This window comes from Taudactylus pleione, unplaced genomic scaffold (genome assembly GCF_031769625.1).
Source record: "Taudactylus pleione unplaced genomic scaffold, aTauple2 ptg000541l, whole genome shotgun sequence".
In the NCBI taxonomy this organism is placed as follows: Eukaryota; Metazoa; Chordata; class Amphibia; order Anura; family Myobatrachidae; genus Taudactylus; species Taudactylus pleione.
This window is the reverse complement of record NW_028284943.1, coordinates 591425-611010: the sequence shown is the minus strand read 5'-3', so window position 1 is coordinate 611010 and position 19586 is coordinate 591425. Positions and strand designations below refer to the sequence as shown.

Sequence of the window (19586 nt, the reverse complement as noted above, 5' to 3'; positions counted from 1 at the left end):
ACATGTGACAAGGAGGGCAACTGGCACACAAAGACATTAAGCTAGGGAGGTGGAAAAGAAATAGGGAAAGATTTAAGAGATTACTTTAGAGATAAAATTAATGATAAAAAGTATCTGGATATAAATAGTTGCATATTGGGATACTATATAAGTCATAAACCTGAACACAAGCATGACACATACTAATGGCTGCAATATAATAATAATGCATATATGTTGATTACAGTTGCAGACCATGTCTAATTCACATGTATCAGGGCCGTAACTAGGGTAGTGCGACCAGTGCCATGGCACAGGGCACAGCAGGGCAGGGGGCGCTGTTTGGGCCTATCAATTTTCTTGTTTATTATCATTCTCACTTGTAGCTTCCTCTTGTTTTATCCAAAGCATCTCCTGGCCTCCCGTCTCTTCCCCATGAGGCCATGGCCCTTTTTCAGTTGCACTATCTTATGGCCCTATGTAAAAAATAGGTTTGGAGGGCGCCAATGCTCTCTCTGGCACAGGGCACCAAAAAGTCTAGTTATGGCTCTGACATGTATCTATTTTATCATAGATTTGTTAATTTATTATCAGTGGGGTCACTGAAATGTCAGGAATTATGATCTCTATTTGGAAAAGTATTATGTATTTGTGAAATACATTTATAAGTACAATTCTTTACAAAGGTATGAGGTCATCTTTCTATATATGTACACTACGGTATATGACATAGGAAAACTATGCTGTTTGTACACAAAAATCATTCTAAATTGCCTCTCGGTGATTGTAATGATTTTTTAATATGGGTGAAGCTTAGCTGAAACTAAGAAAATATGTATTAGTGAGTATACACATTGTCACTTTAACTACTAATCTTTCTGTGTGTACAGAGGCAGAGCCGGCCCTATAGACAAACTAAGCAATTACCTAGGGCATTTGGAATGAAGGGGATCCAAGCCCGCCTAGGGCAAGCAGTCAGCAGAAGTTTGGGGCAGGTACAGGGCACCTGCTGGGGCAGCGTCCACTGTTTGCTGCTGCCAGGGCCCGACCGGAGCTGTCAGCTGAGCTCCGATCAGGCCCAGCAGCAGCAAACAGTAAGCAGGCAGGCAGCGGCAAAACAGACTGCGGCAGTTGCGGGGGCAGGGCGCTTGGATGGCGGGGCTCTGCTAATTGTTAGGCGGACGCGATCGGAGCTCTCAGCTCCAAACAGGCAGCAGCCGCAGGAACAAGCTGGCCAAAGAAGGCTGGAGCAGGGTAGCAGACTCTGCACAGTGGGCACTGGGTATCAACAAAAATGGCTGCTGGTTTCTGGAGGAGGGCTGCTGCGCATGCCCAGCCGCAACAGTTCCGCCTCTCATGGGCCTTTGCAGAGTCCAGTAGGCTGAGCCTGCACTAACTGCCTGCAGCCTGTCAGCGCCAACTCCACAAAGCGCAATGAGCAGGATTCAGCAGGAGCTGCGAAACAGCAAGGGTGGTTGCACAGCCAGCCAGTTTTAAAAAGTAAGTGATTGTGTTATAAAAATGTTTGATTAAAGTCAGCTCAGCATGCAGTGAGGGGTGCTGTGTGCTGGCCGGGTGATTGGTGATAAGTTTTGTTGCCTGAATCTGTGCTGCTGGGTGATGGGTGCTGTGCTGTGAAACAGAGAGAGGGGTGCTGGGTCAGAGGCGGAACTAGCGGCGGTGTAGCCGGTACACTGAACTGACCTGGGCCTGCCGCAATGAAGGGGCCCGCAACAAGCAGCAGTATAACGAGTCTGACAGACTCATTTTGCGCCATTCACCTCTGCGCAGCGGGTCATAACAAAGAAGGCTACCTGGATTGTTGTATATTTTGTGCGTTTAGCATGTGTTTCTTTAACAATAAAAATTTAGCCATAAACTAATGTGTTATTTTTGGTGTCCGTGTATAAACCCTAAACTTGGTGGTGGGATTATCTTCCAGGGGGCATCAACAAAAATCTTGCCTAGGGCACCAAATTGCTTAGGGACGGCTCTGTACACAGGTATCAGCCTCTTGAGAATCATTCCAGCACAGTTATTGAACTAATTTTGTAGCTAGCAGACTACTTTCTTGCATGTGGTCCATGACATATATATTATAATTGTATGTAGAGATACTGGAAAGAATGTAAACAAAGCAGAGTACAACATGCTACTAGAATGTAATGAAATGTTTTTATTATGGGAATGGGGGAACACAGCCACTCTGGGCTGTACAAATCCAATCACTGAGATTAGGGTTTGTATGGTATATTTAAGACATCTGTTTTGGCTTATTTTGCCAGTACCGGCGAGCTGTATATTCGCAGGGATAATACATTATGATACACGCATGCTGCCATTACCTGTCTGTGCTCACTGTATTCCACGGCTATAGGATATAACACTGATGAGGAGGACGAGGCAGCGGGTACTTAGTTTCTGTTAGAACCGCATTCCCCGGGAGATGTCCAGCGCCGGCGGGCGGAGCTCTATCTACTGTACCGTGCACCCAGAGCCAGTCGCCGTGTCCGTGTCCTGTCCTGGTGTAATGCCGCCGGCTTCCGCTAGATGGCCTCCGGCTCCTTCTCCCTGCTCCGTCTAATCGCAGTTTCCTGAGCTGTGGCTGCAGCGTGTCCGCCCAGGCTGCGCACTCCAGTCCCAGGTGTAGTACCCGATCACTCGGCTGGGTGTCCCCGTTCTCAATGCTCACGGGGCGGAGACAGGAGCCGGAAGTCGCATCTACAGACACCGGACTGGCCGGTGGTTACCGGGCACATAGCGGGAGAGTCGGTCGCCATGTCCGGGTATATCCCGGGGCAGCTCCCGGTCGATCGCAATCAGGAGCACGAGTTTGTGCGGGCGTATGAAGGAGTGCTGGAGAGATACAAAGGTACCGGCAATGCGCGACTCTGCCAGAGGGTGCCCAGTGCTTGGGACGGGCGATGCTGTGTGTTCTGCAGGAGCCGGCATACCTCTGTTCTGGCCATGGGGTTACATGTGGCACCCAGTAACCCGCAGGGGGGAAAAGCCAGGGGATACATGGAAAGGGCCAGGGCTAGAGGGCAAGAGACAGCATGTGTGCATTCTGACTGACAAATTTAGAGACAGTCCTGGGTGTATGTACTATGTGTCTGACAGAGACAGTCCTGGGTGTATGTACTATGTGTCTGACAGAGACAGTCCTGGATGTATGTACTATGTGTCTGACAGAGACAGTCCTGGATGTATGTACTATGTGTCTGACAGAGACAGTCCTGGATGTATGTACTATGCTCGACACTCAAGAGACAGTTCTGGATGTATGTACAATGTGCCTGACACTCAAGAGACAGTTCTGGATGTATGTACTATGTGTCTGACAGAGACAGTCCTGGATGTATGTACTATGCTCGACACTCAAGAGACAGTTCTGGATGTATGTACAATGTGCCTGACACTCAAGAGACAGTTCTGGATGTATGTACAATGTGCCTGACACTCAAGAGACAGTTCTGGATGTATGTACAATGTGCCTGACACTCAAGAGACAGTTCTGGATGTATGTACAATGTGCCTGACACTCAAGAGACAGTTCTGGATGTGTGTACAATGTGCCTGACACTCAAGAGACAGTTCTGGATGTGTGTACAATGTGCCTGACACTCAAGAGACAGTTCTGGATGTGTGTACAATGTGCCTGACACTCAAGAGACAGTTCTGGATGTGTGTACAATATGCCTGACACACAGAGACAGTCCTGGATGTGTGTACAATGTACCTGACACTTAGACAGTCCTAGATCTGTGTCAACAGAGGTTTCCAAACTCTGCCATTACAGTACACGTTTTAAAGATCTATACATGCTTGAGTCAAGATGGTTAAATCAAATTGACTGAGGTACTAATTAAGTCACTTGTGCCCAAGCATGGATATCCTTAAAACATGGACTGTAATGGCGGAGGGGCAGACTGGGGGTGACTGTAATGTGTACGGAGAGGAATTTCAGGGACAGTGCCTGGGTGTAACACTGGCCAGGAAGGGGACACTGCCCATACTATTATTAATAACAATGGAGGAGTGAGCTTGTTTAATGCAGTAATCTCACTGTGTTGTATAAGAGCCAGCAGCACTTCAACTTACTTAGTCAGTCTGTTGCAGTATGATAATGAGCTCAGGCCTCAGGTTTGCCTTCCTATATAGATGAGAACACTTTTACATGGAAAGTGACAGTGCTACTTTGTTTGGATTTCACATTCTGCGTATGCAATATCTCATACATGTGGTATTAGGCACCATAAATCCATGAGTAACAGACAGGAAGTGACACAACTTCTATCACCTCAGAGAGGCAAATCAATATTTGTAAGAGACTGAAGGGTGGTAGTGTGTCTTAAGTTAAGACCTCTGTTTGTAACAGTGACATACACAGTCATGGGCGTAACTTTGATATTGGTAAAGGATAGTCTTGTGCTCTAAAAGGCCTATGGTACAACATGGGTGTAACAGTGATATGAATGATAGTAGTTGTATAATATGTGACAGGAATGGAACAGTCATTGTATAATGTTTACAAGGCTGCATATAAGAGACCATCTTTGGGTATAGCATAGATACAGTATGTGAACAGGCATACTATGGCGTATAACAGCGACCTATTAATAACATTTACAGACATTTGTCCTAATGAGTGTAACAGTGTTAATGATGAATCATTGATATGATATTTGTGTTGGTACAGGGCTGTAATGACTTTAACATCCTCGTTTAATATGGGTCTTTGGAAATGTAGTAGTAGAAATTATGACAGTCAGTTATGGTCTTACTTATCTATAATAATGGGTAAAAGACCCCCTCTGGTTTTCACAGTACAGCTATTTATAGACATGACAGGAGGTCAGAGGATTCAGGAATGCTGAGACAAAAGAATAAGGATATACATGTTTATAAACCATGTACTTGGCCTGCATTGTACTATACTGTAAGTCACTGTTTTCTTGTTCTGCTCATTTGTTTGGAATCGGTATGATTTACCGCGGTTAGAATCCCGACAGCGGCTGCCCGACATGGGCGAAAATCCTGATCGTCTCTCAGGTAAGTATTCACCAACCTAATTCACTCCCCTAACCCTAACCCTCCTTAGGGATGCCTAACCCTAATCCCCCTCTAAGTGCCTAAACCTACCCCCCCCCTTCCCCGCCGCCTAAACCTAATTCCCCGGGGGGGGCCCTAATCCTAAGTCCCCCCCCTGGGGATGCCTAACCCCCCCTCCCCCTAGCCTAACCCTAACCTCCCGGGGGGGGGGGCCTAACCCTAAGTCCTCCCCGGGAGCCATGAACCTAAAACCCGCAGCCGTCCGCGCTCGGCGCCTGGCATCACTTCGATCAGGATGCTGGGCGCCGGTTTCCCGGCGTCGGTAAAATGACACGCGTCTAGATTTAGACGCCTGTCATTTAACCCTCACCGGGATAGAAGCTGACCGTCGGGATTACGTCTGCCGGCTTCCCGACTGCATACCATTTGTTTTTGTGCTTTGTTAGGTGCAGCAGAACCCTTGTGGTGCCATATAAATAAAGAATAAAAATAATAAGAATCCTACATATTAGCATAGTTTTGGTGATAACAAGTGTCAGCCATGTGCTTTTTAAAAGAACAAAAAGTACCTCAACTTTCGATTGCTGGTCTGACAGGGATAAATGACAGTTCTTGTGGTTAGAAGGGAGAGTAGAGTGATGTAATATGGTGATCACAGGAGAGGAGAGTACAGGCTTTCCTTCAGAGTATGCAATAATAGTATATATAGAAATATAAACACACACAATGTAACAATAAAAGAAAAATCATGATTATTCAGGCTGTAACAATAAAGGGAATAGAAGAAAAGGGTAGCCCTGGCAGCAATAGTAGCCATTTCTTAGATGTTGTCTTTTTGTGTAGTAGTGCAGTAAATGAAAATAAACAGTGGACGTTCCAGAAGAATAATATAGACATGAATACAATGAATCAGTTAGCTGTTTAACATGAAGCTAACAAGGCTTTAAACATTTTAACACAGTAGAAAGAAGTCTGCTGAATTGGCAGCGAAAAAATAGTCTACAATAGAGGTTCCCAAACGCGGTCCTCAAGGCACCCCAGCAGTTCATGTTTTAAAGATATCCATGGTTGAGTAAAAGCAGTTAAATCAAATTGACTGAGGTACTAATTCAGTCACCTTTGCCCAACCATGGATATCTCTAAAACCTGCACTGCTGGGGGAGCCTTGTGGACTGCGTTTTGGGAACCTCTTGTCTACAGGTAAATGTGTAATCATATCACAATTGATATGATAATATATTGACGTAGAGAATGTAGGAGTAAGTTATTTTGCTGGGTTGTAGGGCAGATGGCACTACCCTGTCCAAGAGCCAAATGTAATAGGGTGAGAGTTTAGAAAATGTGAGAGAAAACTATCACATTTTTAAACTCAGCCAATGTAATAAAGTCACAGAACATGGAAACTCGCATGTTTTTTAGACTTCAAAAACTCTCAAGATTTAGGGGCATATGTATCAAAGCTTGATGTGAGATAAAATTGTGAAATATATATCACCAACCAATCAGCTCCAAACTATAATTTCTTAAACACCGCCTGCAAAATGAATCTTTGATACATATGACCCTTAAACTGTCATCCAGGTGTTTCCTGTTTTGAAAATACAACTCGATCAATGTATTCGTGTGAGAGTTTTACTGCTAAACTCTCACATTTTCTAAACTCTCACCCTATTACATTTGGCTCCAAGTGTTTGGCATCTGATTTTGATCTGTTCATGTGATTCTAGTGTAGTGATCCCTACACTAGGGCTGGAGAAGCCAGAGGAGCAACAAAACAAATGGCTTGAATAAATGTGCACCTGGTACAGAAGTTTGGGGGGTCTTTTCCAGAGGAGAACTTTTTTGGTTAAAGTGCTTTTCAGCCGCTAATGCTTGAAAACTTAATTCATAATAGGATGAGTGGTTTATTATGGGCTGTTTAATTAGTAAGCTTATTATATAGTGCTAGCATATTCTGTTGCGCTTTAAACTTGGGAACAAAACCGTAATCAAATGAACCTGGATAAATAACAGAGACAGAGGTAAGAGGGCCCTGCTCACAATCTTACAATCTATAGGCTCTTTTCCAGCGCACATTTGTAAATTAGCCTTGAAAGTAGGTTCAGTGTAGGGAAGCCAATTCCGCCCTATTTTTTGTAATCCTGGTATTCGGGATTAAAAAACAAAAAAATGAATCCCAGGATTGAATTGTACTGTGTATGATCTGCTTTCCTCGGCCCCCCCTGACCCTGCCCCCTTGCACTCCCCGGCATTCCTCTCCTTACACTATACAATTATCTGGGCGATCTGCCCTATATCAGCGGATCCCCCCCGATAATCGCACTGTGTGTGTGGGCGACCAATGGTAAAATATCGATTGGTCATGCCGGATTTTCTAGCATGCCCGTCCTTTGTGATAGTTTGTATGTTAAATGTCGGCTGCATTGTGCAGCGTATGCCCAGCCGCAGCCGACCGACAGACGTTTCCCCTGTTCCCATGGTAGGAACAGGGAAGTGTCTCCTCCCCGGGATTGGGGCGCAGATGTCGGGGTCAATACACTGTGAGATATCTTGCAGTGTATGCCCACAACATTTTATCTGGACGCTGTCACCCTGCAGATATGCCTGTCAGACCGACAGAATAAATGTCTGTCTGTCAGGCATTTTATCTGGCAGTGTATGCCCAGCATTAGTCACACTTACGTAGTCTTCCAGGCTCAGCTGCGTACTACAACTCCTGCTCCTTGTAGGGGGATGCAGACATTTCACTGTGGGTTCTACCTCGGCTGATGGTCAGGTAGATGGAGTGGAGAGCCCGAGGGATGATGCAGTGGTATGCAGGCGGCTTCTGGTAGCGGAAAGCCGGCAGCGAAACGCTGAGCTCTGCTGGGCAGACGGTGCAGCCATCTCTGCTGCTCCCTTCTCCGTTAGTTGCCCCACTCAAACATGTCTTGGAAGGAGGGGTTCAGCGCCCAGAAGCTACCCTTGTGACCTGGGACCTGGCAGGCGATGAAGCCCTTGTTTTGGCTGAGGTTGTGGCAGATGCTGTTCTGCCAGGCTCATAGATGCCACTTAGTGACAGCTGCTTTTTTCCACGCTCTCCTCCAGCACCATCGCGATCAGAGCCACATACAGGTAGGTCGGCTTCTCCTCCTCCAGCACTGCTTGCCACTGCTCCATCAGCAGCTGCTCTCCTCTCCGCTGCTGCCCCATCATTACGGACTAGTAGAAGAGCTGGAGTCCTGTAATGCGGCTGCTGTCAGTCATTGATTGGCTGGGAACGGGCCGCAAAGTGATGATGTCACCATGCGGTGCGCTTCCAGCCTATCAGTGAGCCCAATCCACAGCGTGTTTTGAATCCTGTAATACCTGGTATTTAAACATTATAATCCTGGATATTTTTTTAACTCAAAAATGTCTGGGATCACGGCATTGGCTTCCCTAGTTCAGTGTATTGTTTAAAAACATGCATTTCTCTTACTTCTGCTTCTGGTTTTGTAATTTAGGGATGACCAAAGGCCTAACTTTGTGAGTTATTAAAACACATTTCTTAAACAGTAGTTGTACGACTGCGAATTCTCATGGTGTAAAATACCACATTGAACTAGACTGTCTGAATTCTGTATTTACATGTTTTAACAGTCAACATTTCTTTGTACTAAAAGCCCTTACTGTCTTTTGTCATACAGTTGCAACAGCAGAGTACAGTGCCAAGTTTAAGGAATGCTTTTACTATGCGGAAAGCCTAATGTGAGGTGTAACAAAGGTATATAGCACAGGCAAGGGTGTGTTGTACAGGCCATAATTGCAAAATGTGTTTTATTTACAGTTGTGACAACAGCTGTAGTGGTTGGCAAGGATGTAGCAGCATTGTCACTGCGCTGTGTAAATGACACGGCCAGGAAAGGAGTCATTGTTCTGTTCTTACTTTGTAGCAGCAAGAACAGATTTAATTCTTTATAATGTGCTAGTCTATGTAGAACTTAAAATTGACAGCCAGTCGAGTTGTTTGTATTTAATTAATTTGTATTTTAAAAAGTGCCACATAAATCAATGTGTTATTCAGGGAGCAAGGCAGGTATGTGACTCTTGACACGATGCATAATGATATATCAATATACAAAAGGAGTTGAAAGCCCTGCTTCTTAAAGCTTAGAGGCGTCTGATTTGGAAGGTGTGGTAAACCAGCAAAGGTGTGTCTCCCCCCAGGATAGACGCTGAGAGGGTAAACCAGGTGTGTTCCAGACACTTCCTTCCTGCATTTTTCTGATCAGTCAGAGCCCCATAATGTGGGGCAAGGTCAATAATGTTTATCTTAGGACACTGGTCAAACTGTAATGCAGAAATCGCACGCTTGTGCAACACTGGCAGGGATCTGATGTTACTAGGAGACTGAATCAGTGCTAATTGGATGCATAACTAGGGGCAGTGGACTGCAGTAAATAAAAAAAAAAATGCAGGATGCACGTTTCACAGATCACGTCTTGAGGCAGAAAGGTCATAGGGTCATTACATTTAGTGCTCTACCTTCACTTTTTTTAATCTCCTTAAATGGACAACATATTGCAAGTAATATTAACATCATCTGCAATATTTTAAATATGCATTTGAATTAGGGATGTGCAGGCTCGGATAGGTTCGAGTTTGCACGTGGAGTTCGGATTTTTCCCTCCAAAAAAACGGAACTCAGAACGAGGCAAAACGTCATCTTACATGGACGAACATCATCATTCCTGGTCTTTTGTCCAGGAATGATGATGTTCGTCCATGTAAGATGACGTTTTGCCTCGTTCTGAGTTCCGTTTTTTTGGAGGGAAAAATCCGAACTCCACGTGCAAACTCGAACCTATCCGAGCCTGCACATCCCTAATTTGAATATCAGTGTTGCAGTAGTGCTACTGAAACCGTTAATTAATGGTAAAGGAATACACTTGCACCTGCTTCAGTTAAAAGTTAGTGATAAATTGTACCAGTTTTTGTGGAGATCAGCTGGTATATTGTTCTGAATTTAGTGTTAGTGGAAGTACCAATGCGTTTGTGAAAAATGATTTTGTTATCAATAGCCTGGTTTGGCTGTACAGCTGTTCCTTCATATAACTGCCCCCAGATGTGTTCTCTGGTGATTGAGTATAAAGGTGCGTACACACTGTACCATTTTTAAAACTATGTTGCCAAGAACAACACATTGTTCGTTATATATCGTTAACGATGCGCTTTCCCGCAGGTCGTTAACGATATCCCCAGTTGCTTGTACTTGCAGTACAATCTGGGGATATCGTTAGCGAGGCCATGGCCCCACTCCCCCTACCCCCCCCGGTTCCCGTCACTGCCGATATCGTTGCATACACACATCGTCTAGTGGCATTAGACTGTGCTCCCAATTTAAGACACTGTTGCTTGTGATCTCACACTTTGGGGTTAATTTACTAATGTGATTTTTAGAAGTGGAAATGTTCCCCATAGCAACCAATCAGATTCTAGCTCAGTGTTGGCTAACCTTGACACTCCAGCTGTTATGGAACTACATAACCCAGCATGCACTGCTACAGTTTTGCTATTAGGGCATGCTAAAACTGTGGCAGGGCATGCTGGGATATATAGTTCCACAACAGCTGGAGTGTCAAGGTTAGCCAACACTGTTCTAGAAGGTGCTAGTTAAATGTTAAGTAGAATCTCCACTTCTAATAACTGTCACTTTAGTAATATACCCCTTTGTCACTTGTGGTATCTATAGATCCTTAGATTAACAATTGAGTGTTTTGCAAAGTTTTCCAGGTATTAGATGAATATATAAACCGTGTTTTGCATATCAGAGCCTACTTTGAATATATGAGTTTGCTGTAGCAGTTATGTCCTAGTTTATATCCTTATCATATTTGTAGAGTTGCTATTGTATTGTTCTAGAATTTAAAGACAATTATGAATTGATGACTGAGGTGGTAAGAATAAAATTATTAATCTTTATCAGGTAATTATTTGCGGCACTTTTGAGAAAAACTAGATTGCAAGGTTTTACAACCCAGCCCCTCCCGATGCCCTTTGTTTTCATATCTGTCCTTTTTACGTGTGCTGTTTTCCCCTCTGCACTTACACTGTTGTGCCCTTTGCTGCAATTTATATACTCCATTGAATCAATGCCCCCCCACCCTCATACACACACAGGTACACACTACTTCCCAACTGCAATGCAGTCACGGGTGTGAGTGTATTTGACATTTGGTGATCCTGTCTTTTCCTAACAGCATTGGGTGACCAGCATTGTTTTAATAAGCACAGAGAGTTCTGCATCATCTAGCATGTCTGTGTACTGATATTTTCCTTGATTGTTCTGCACAGTATCATTAAGTCTTTTTCCTTAATGTCCCTTTCCGATACATAGGGGCCAGCACAACAGTTCTACCATATGAAATGTGTTCACACAAGAAAAGTCATCAATCAGAGGTTTACAGTAGTAATAATTGGGTGTGTTTTTATACTGTGGGCTTGGTTTTGGGGAGGTGTCAGCTTATTATGGGACAGCACAGATGGTGTAATGGTTAGCGTTAGTGCCTCACAGCACTGAGGTCATGGGTTCGATTCCCACTGTGGCCCTGTATTCCCACTGTGGAGTTTGTATATTCTCCTTATGCTTGCGTGGGTTTCCTGCGGGTACTCCGGTTTCCTCCCACACTCCAAAAATATACTGGTAGGTTAATTAGCTCCCTACAAAATTGACCTTAGTGTGTATGTGTGTGAGTATGTGATAGGGAACATAGATTGTAAGCTCCACTGGGGCAGGGGCAGATGTGAATGGTAAGATATTCTCTGTAAATCGCTGCGGAATGTGTGTGTGCTATATTAATAACTGGTAATAGGTTAATAATAATTATTATTAACCTTTCTTTATGCATCACAAAGGGACCATAGTGCCTTACAGAGGATCAAATATAAACCTAGAGCAAACAATTAGGATATCAAGTGCAAAACATTATGATAGAAAGCAATTCATTGAAAGCTAAGATTGGTTGGGTACGGGATGCCGGGATTTCGACTCCTGTCTGTATTCTGGCGCTGGCATCCTGACCGCTGGGATGCTAACTACATCCTGCTAAGACAGTGTGCTGGGACAGAATGTAGTAGTTTAGGATGAGATGTGATAAGCTTTGGTAAAGTAATATGTTTTGAGACTCCATTTGAACCATTGCAGAGAGGGGGAGAGTCTGATGGGGAGCGAGTTCCAGAGATTGGGAGCAAAATTCTGGAGGTGAGAGTGGGATGAGGTTATCAATTGGGAAGAGAAGTGGCTGTTGTTGGCAAAGGAAAGTGAATGTGGAGGGAGATGAGGCCAGAGAGGATAGGGCGAGGGTTTGTAGGCTAGAGTGAGGAGTTAGAACTCTGTAGTGGTAGGGGAGCCGGTGTAGTTCCTGGCAAAGAGGGGAGGTAGATGCACCCATTGTGCCACTATAGCTCTTCTGCTTAGTCTTCTATCGAAGTGAAGCAGGAAGCAATAACTCTGAGATGTATTAACATCTAGGCCGTTGGAGTGGTGGAGAGAGAGAACTCTTTGTTTTGCTCATCACCTCTGTGTATAACAAGCAAGTAAACAAATGAATGAGGTGCATATTTAGTGAACTACCCAAGAGTAACACGCATAACACCAGCTTCTCGAGGCTGCCGGGGGGGGGCTCCAGCCTCGTAGCCCCTAGGTAAGATCCGCCACTGTTTACTACATATAGAAAAATAATAGCCTTTTCATTTATGAGATAAATTCAGAAAAACTTGTCCACAAGTAGTAAAATGTTTGCTGTAACAGATTTGTGGGATTTTCCCTTCTTAACCTGGGTATACACCATACGTTTTATATCGTCTCGACGCGGATTAGAACAATATATCGCTCACATGGCGAGTTGTGTGCTTCCGATCCGTTGTCCCTGACTATCGTTCATTGAATCATCCCATTGGATGTGCTGCATGTCCAATGGGATGATTCAATGTAAAACGTGGTGTAGTTCCATGCAGCATGTCTACGGCGCACACAATGTATCGTTACATTGCTTGCCACATCGTTGGGTTGCACCATCGTAAGTTGTGTACCCAGCTCCACTTCCAGTGGATATATCTGCAGTACTGTGTGAAAAGTGCCTTTTCAACTAAGAAATTGCTGCTTGTACTATGTAACATATACAGTACACGTGAAACTGACAGCATTGATAGGCTTGTCATTAGGTCAGTAGTCACTTACCAAGAAATGTATTTAGCCTCTCACTGACAATGACCGCTCATGTGACTTCATAATATTTGTTTTCAGCAAAAGAGATCTGTTGTTCCACTGAAGAATAACATAGATTAACACTATAATATAACTATTCTCGGGAAATGTCCCTTTTGTGCACTTTAATTATATATTATTGTTAGCGCCGATAGCAAAAGTTTTTCTGTTTTGTATTAATTATATATTGTTTATACATAATGTACCAAAATGCTTTTATGCTTTACTTCTCTCTATCTCCGAAATACATGCATCTGCACCATTGCTGCTACTTCCATCTTCTGCCCTGTGTATAGAACCCACAGCACAAACACCTATTTGAATAAGTACAACATCTCTCTGCAGCTCATACTTACCCTGAGGAGAGGGCATTGTCCATTGCTGCTTATTTTAGATACATGCCACTTGAAAAGTGAGACTAAGAGACCATATAAAATAGGCAATAAGCTACATGAATTCTAGATGCAATAATAGGATATAAAAGTCACCAAAGTGAGCCACCTATCTCTGGAAGTATATTGGCATGCTGAATAGGTGTCACCATGTACAGTATTTGTGCTTTCTGGTGTGGCCATATAGGACTAGTTTATGACTAAGATATTTCTCATTTAAACTGATCAGTTTAATTTTTGATTTTTCTTCCCTGTTATATTTACAATATTTTACTGATGATTGTGTTTAAATTTAGTTTAATGTTTCTTTGTTTTATATAGCCAAACAATAGGCCTTTATTCCTTCTCCTGTTCAAGTTATGCTTGTGTGTGTTTGTGTGTGTGTGTGTGTGTATGATGTTCTCTGCGTAACATGGACTGTGTATTATTTTCAAGAAATGTGCTGCTTAGTAGCCGTCTCCTTGGAAATGATACTGAAATAATGTCCGTTCTACCACCCACGGAGGTTGGACTTGCTGGATTTTTGTTAGAAATTAAAGCAATTTAATATAAACTCTTGTCCATTCTGTGAAGGGACGTATGGCAGTGTAATGAATGTGACAGCATTGGGAGTGGTCCTATTTACACTTTTGTACAATTCAAGGAGCCTGTGTTGAACTTTGATGTCTCTGTGAAGAAATTGGTCATATTGATATGGGTTGTTAGGGGGACTGGTTTTACTGGTACAACAGCTGGTTATGAGTCTCCCAACAACTGGTTATGGGATTCCCAGCTGTTAGTCTCTCCCCTAACTGGAATTTCTGGTGTCCGCTCAATTTGATTTAACCCTTTTGTTATGAAATTCTTGAAACAACTGTATGTCATAAAAAAAGCAAGGAAACAATTTATGTACTGCTAGATACATTTCTGTATTTAAAGGAAAAGCAGCTTAAATACAAGTTGATGCAATATAAATATTATATGAATATGTTAAGAATTGGATTGAAAGTAATTTCACTTTTGTTTTGGCATCTCCCTTTTGTGTCCTTATATAGCCTAAAGTAATGAGACTTCCAGCTTTTTGCAAAACAGAATGTCAGGAATTCATAGGAAATTCATTTTCCCCGCAAAACTAATATCTTTTTAAGTTCGCTTTTGAGGAATCTTAGATTGTCTTGAACATTTCATTATATACTATTAGAGTGCTCCTAATACCTCAAGTTTTAAAATGACCAGTATGTCATTGTTTATTTATTTTTATATTTCATTACTTCGTACTGCCCTGTTTGTACTTAGGGGGTCATTCAGACCCGCTCGCGAGCGCAGGACGCTTGCAATCGGGTCGACGTTCCCCAACTGCGCATGACGGAGGGAGCTCCGTCGTGCGCATGCGCGAGACCCGGCGAGCGACGGGCTCTCCATCGCTCCGGGTCTCGCACCAAAGGGGGCGTGCTGTCAATGTTGATTGACAGCACGCCCCCTTTGGTGGGCGTGCCTGCCAGACGGAGGCGTTCCCATGGGAACGCCTACCGTCTGAAGACGGCCCCACTGACATCACTAGTGATATCAGTGGGAGTGATTTTGGCTCTGATAGAGCCAAAATCACTCCAGGGCTTGCGGCAGCGAGACCCTACCTCAGGGTCTCCGTTGCAAGCCTGATGGTCGCGATGGTCAAGACCATCGCGACCATCATCATGGACCCTCGCATATGCTGTGGGTGGTCACCCACAGCTATGCGAGCGGCCAGGAGGCCGCTCCATTTTCATTGAGGAGGGCACTGATTCAGAGCGAGCGCTCTGGTCAGAGCGTTCAGCTCTGAATCAGGCCCTTAGTTTGCAGTAGGTCTTTACACCTTATAAAAAAATATAGCTATAGCTTATACTCAAACGTTCCTTTTGTAGGAGCTCTAGGTGTGATTAAAAAATCTTTTGACGAGAGCTGGAATTTTTTTCTTGGTTATCAGCATGCAGAATTTTTGCATAATAGACACGCTTCTGTTTTAGTTCATGATGTGGTACATAAAAATGTTTCCACCCTTAAGGACATGTTTTAACATAAATGGGATAATGCATACATTATTCAAGTTGTGACATTTCTGTGATTTCTGCAGATTTATCTGTGTTACTAATTGTTGCAGTACTTTGTATTATGTTACATAGAGTTCAATGTCAATGACACAGAAAACATGCATTAGTTTTGGTCATCTCTGGTGACTCCGTTATTGTGCCTGCTGACCCTGGCAGTCAATGGTCAGGGAATGTGTGCTGAATACTAATTGTCTGGCTGGCAGCTGTGACTTAGCAGGTAAGCAACACTGCGTAGAGAGCAATACTGCAAAGTACTGATATCTACAGAAAAAGGAATAAAGTCAATAAGCACAGAGCTTTTAATTGGAGGTTCCCTTTAAGCAGTCGAGATTCCGTAGCTGACATGTATAATTGTAATGGAAATTGTACATTACCAATGTTCTGATTACAATAAAAGGTGGAAACATCATATAATATAGAAGCTGCTAATTTTTTTTATTTTTTTTATTTTTATGATCGAGCAATATTTTAAGGAAAGTCCCCAAAGCCATAGCTATCTAAAACCTGTGATTTCATTAGTTCTAAGCATTTTTTTTATGAGCAAATGTAATTACCCGCTATGCTTTACTGTAGCGGATCAGAAGGTAAAATCCAATAAGAAATATTACTGTCCTCACTGTGTTGCTGAATAAATGTACTTCTCATGAGATATCCTTAAGGCGCAAGCATACATGAAGTTATTTGCTTTTATCCTCTGAGATGCTAAATCCACATTTTAATGAAGGTGGTTAATGTTTGGTCAGTAGCATTCAGCTGTTCGATTCTTGTAAACACATAAAACAGTGATGGTGATCATTGTACTTGAGCAACAATGTAATCCATATACTTATAGCTGCATAAATAAATAAATATGGATCCCATTGCAGTGTTTTCTTTAGTCTATGAGTAAACAAATGATAGTGTCCAGCAATCGCATGTGGTTTATCGGGTAATCTGCAACTGCTGTCCTTGATGCTGACTGTCGCCATCTCTCATGTCACTGCAATATCTCAATTACAGCTGAGCCATTGTGGTCAGAACTTCACAAATCCTAAGAGCCTTGTGTCCACAGCATGTAGAAATTTACTGCTGCTGGTTTGGATTTTCTGATTTGGCTCCTTATGTTCCATATTCTTAATACTTCTGTCTAAAGGGGCCTATCCATTAGGCGACCTGAAAAACTGAACGACTAGCATTCAGTCCTTCAGGTTGCCTAGGTGCGGTGCCCGCACTGAACGGTGTTCACTGAACGTCATTCAGTGCAGCAGACCGACCTCCTATCTGCGAACATGTCGAACCTGATGATCGTCGTCAGGTTGACAAGCATGTACCACAGATAGTCGGCATGCGCATCGCTGGTTCTTGCCGACTATCCATTAGACGACTTTCTGAATGATCCGACCAAAACCTCCTGGTTTTGGTTTGATCGTTCAAAAAGTTGTCTAATGGATAGGTCCCCTAACTATTGGTAAATTACCATCATAGAAAAATGTTTTTACTCTATTAGAATCTAAACCTAAGGAGAAATATTTTGATACTTTGTAGAAGAGGATTAACTCTGTTGCAATGGTAGGCAACAGTTGTTAAATGGGTCATATACAGCCCTGGTGACCACTCAAGGTTAGAGCAGATTAACTGTTTGGTTCACCTCATACAGCCTGTGTAGCAGTTTTGTACATGATTGAATGCTGATATGATCTACTTACCAACTGCTACTAGATAGACTATGTACAGTATAAACTACATGTGTAAACTGAACCTATTTGCGTTTTTTTGGGAGAAAACGCGTAGTCGCAATGCGATGTGACTAGGATGTACCAGAAAACTCCTCTCGAGAGGTCTGTCACTCCCTCTTGTGGTGGCTCCACCAGTCCCACCTAGACAAGTGGCTAACCCTTTTGGATCCAGGACTGGGTACTGCTCACCACTGATGCAAGTCTTCGTGGGTGAGGGGCGGTGACTGGTCATCACACTTTTCGAGGTCGGTGGACATCTCAGGAAAGCTGGCTATCCATTAATATTCTGGAACTGCGAGCAGTGAATAGAGCTCTTTGCCTGGCACAGCCCTTCCTCCAGCATCGACTGGTCAAAGTACAATCTGACAACGCGATAACCATCGCCTAAAGAAACCATTAGGGCGGCACTCGCAGTCACCGCGCCATGAAGGAGGTGAGCCGTATTCTTCAGTGGGTAGAGCATCATCTACCAGCCCTGTCTGTAGTCTAGATCACCGAGGGACAAAGTTGGGAGGCAAACTTTATAAGCCGCCAGGATGTTCACTCGATCGAGTCTTTCAACTCCTGGTTCTCCGCTGGGATGTAGTTCATATCCCAGCTGTCGGGATGCCGGCGCTCAGAATGCCGGTGCCGGAATCCCGACATCAGTCAGAATCCTGGGGCTGGAATCCCGACCACTGGCATCCCGATGGTAAGTATTGGGGTGAGGGGTATGGTTTAGGGTTAGCAGTTAGGAACTAGGGTGAGGGTTAGGTTTAGGCTGCGGGGGGGAAAGATAGGTTTAGGCTGTGTGGGGGGAGGGTTAGGCTTAAGCTGCGGGTAGTGTTAGGATACTTGCAGGTTTCAGTATCCTAACCCTGTAGGGATGCCGGTGTCGTGGATTTTGACCGCAGGGATCCTGAGCACCGGGGAAGCAATCGGGAAGCCGACTGCCTATATACCGGCAGCCGGCTTCCCGACTGTCTTATCCCGGTAAGGATGAAATGGCGGGCGTCTAGATGTAGACGCCCGCATTTCCCCTACGCCGGGAGACCGGCGCCCGGCATCACGATCGTAGTGATGCCGGGCGCCGCGAGCGGACAGCCGCGGGGGGAGGGTTAGGTTTAGGGCTCCCGGGGGGGACAGGGTTAGGCACCCCCCCGGGTTTGGCTAGGGGAAGGGAGGGTTAGGGTTAGGCACCCCCGGGGGGGTCTTAGGGTTAGGTAGCGGGGAAGGGGGTGTTAGGGTTAGGCACCCCTAAGCAGGGTTAGGGGGTTTAGGTTAGTGGATACTTACCTATCCACGATCGGGATTTCCAGCGCTGTCGGGCTTCCGCTGCGTCGCACTCTGCTCCTGTCGGGCTGCCGCTGACGGGAATCGAACCGCCGGCCATGCGGCCGGCGGTATTTCATACCCATTCCGAGCACCGGCATCCCGTACCCAACCCTCTCCGCTGGGGCCTGTCATACATCGACATGATGCCATCTTGACACAACAACAAACTGCAGAAATACTGCTCATGCGCCAGGAATCCGGGAGCTCTCCTGGTTGATACCTTGGAGGTTCGGTGGACCTTAACTCTCATGTACATTTTGCCTTCAGTCTCAATGATTCTGCAGGTTTTTCACAAATTGAAATTGGAGAGAGGTACAGTGATCCTAGTGGCTCCAAATTGGCCACATAGTGATTGGTATGCGGATCTTCTAGGCCTCTCCACCAATACTCCACTGCGCTTTCCTCTATGGTCGGATCTTCTGTCTCAGGGCCCATGCTTCCATCCTGATCTGGCCTGTCGCGAATTCATGGGGTTTCCCGTGATACATCCGTCCTGAGAGCTAAAGGGTTTTCACAGTCGGTCATTCATACCATGCTTAATACCAGGAAGTCGCCTTCTGCCAGGATTTACCACCGTGTTTGGAGAACATACTTTGGCTGGTGTTTGGCTCGAGATTTCAACCCCAGAGCTGTCCATTTATCACAAGTACTGTCTTTCTTGAAGTTGGGTCTGGATTTAGGCCTCTGACTTTCCTCGTTACAGGTACAGGTTTCAGACCTTTGTCCTCTTCCAGAGGCAGATTGTGCTGTTACCTAATGTACAGACTTTTTTTTTTTTCTTACAGGGTGTCCTGCATGTGCAACCTCCATTTGTTCTTCCGGTGGCTCTGTGAAACTTATC

The 19586-nt window shown here is 44.4% G+C and overlaps 1 protein-coding gene across 1 annotated transcript in view; it reads left to right on the top strand.

Annotated features, from left to right (window-relative positions):
• Window positions 1–2719: 2719 nt before the first annotated feature.
• Window positions 2720–19586, top strand: part of MACF1 (microtubule actin crosslinking factor 1) — a 269121-nt gene continuing 252254 nt past the window's right edge. Inside the window, exon 1 of the mRNA XM_088451201.1 lies at window positions 2720–2851. Within this exon, the coding sequence (XP_088307327.1) occupies window positions 2758–2851 (94 nt within the window). The 5' untranslated portion in view covers window positions 2720–2757. The remainder of the gene's footprint in view (window positions 2852–19586) is intronic.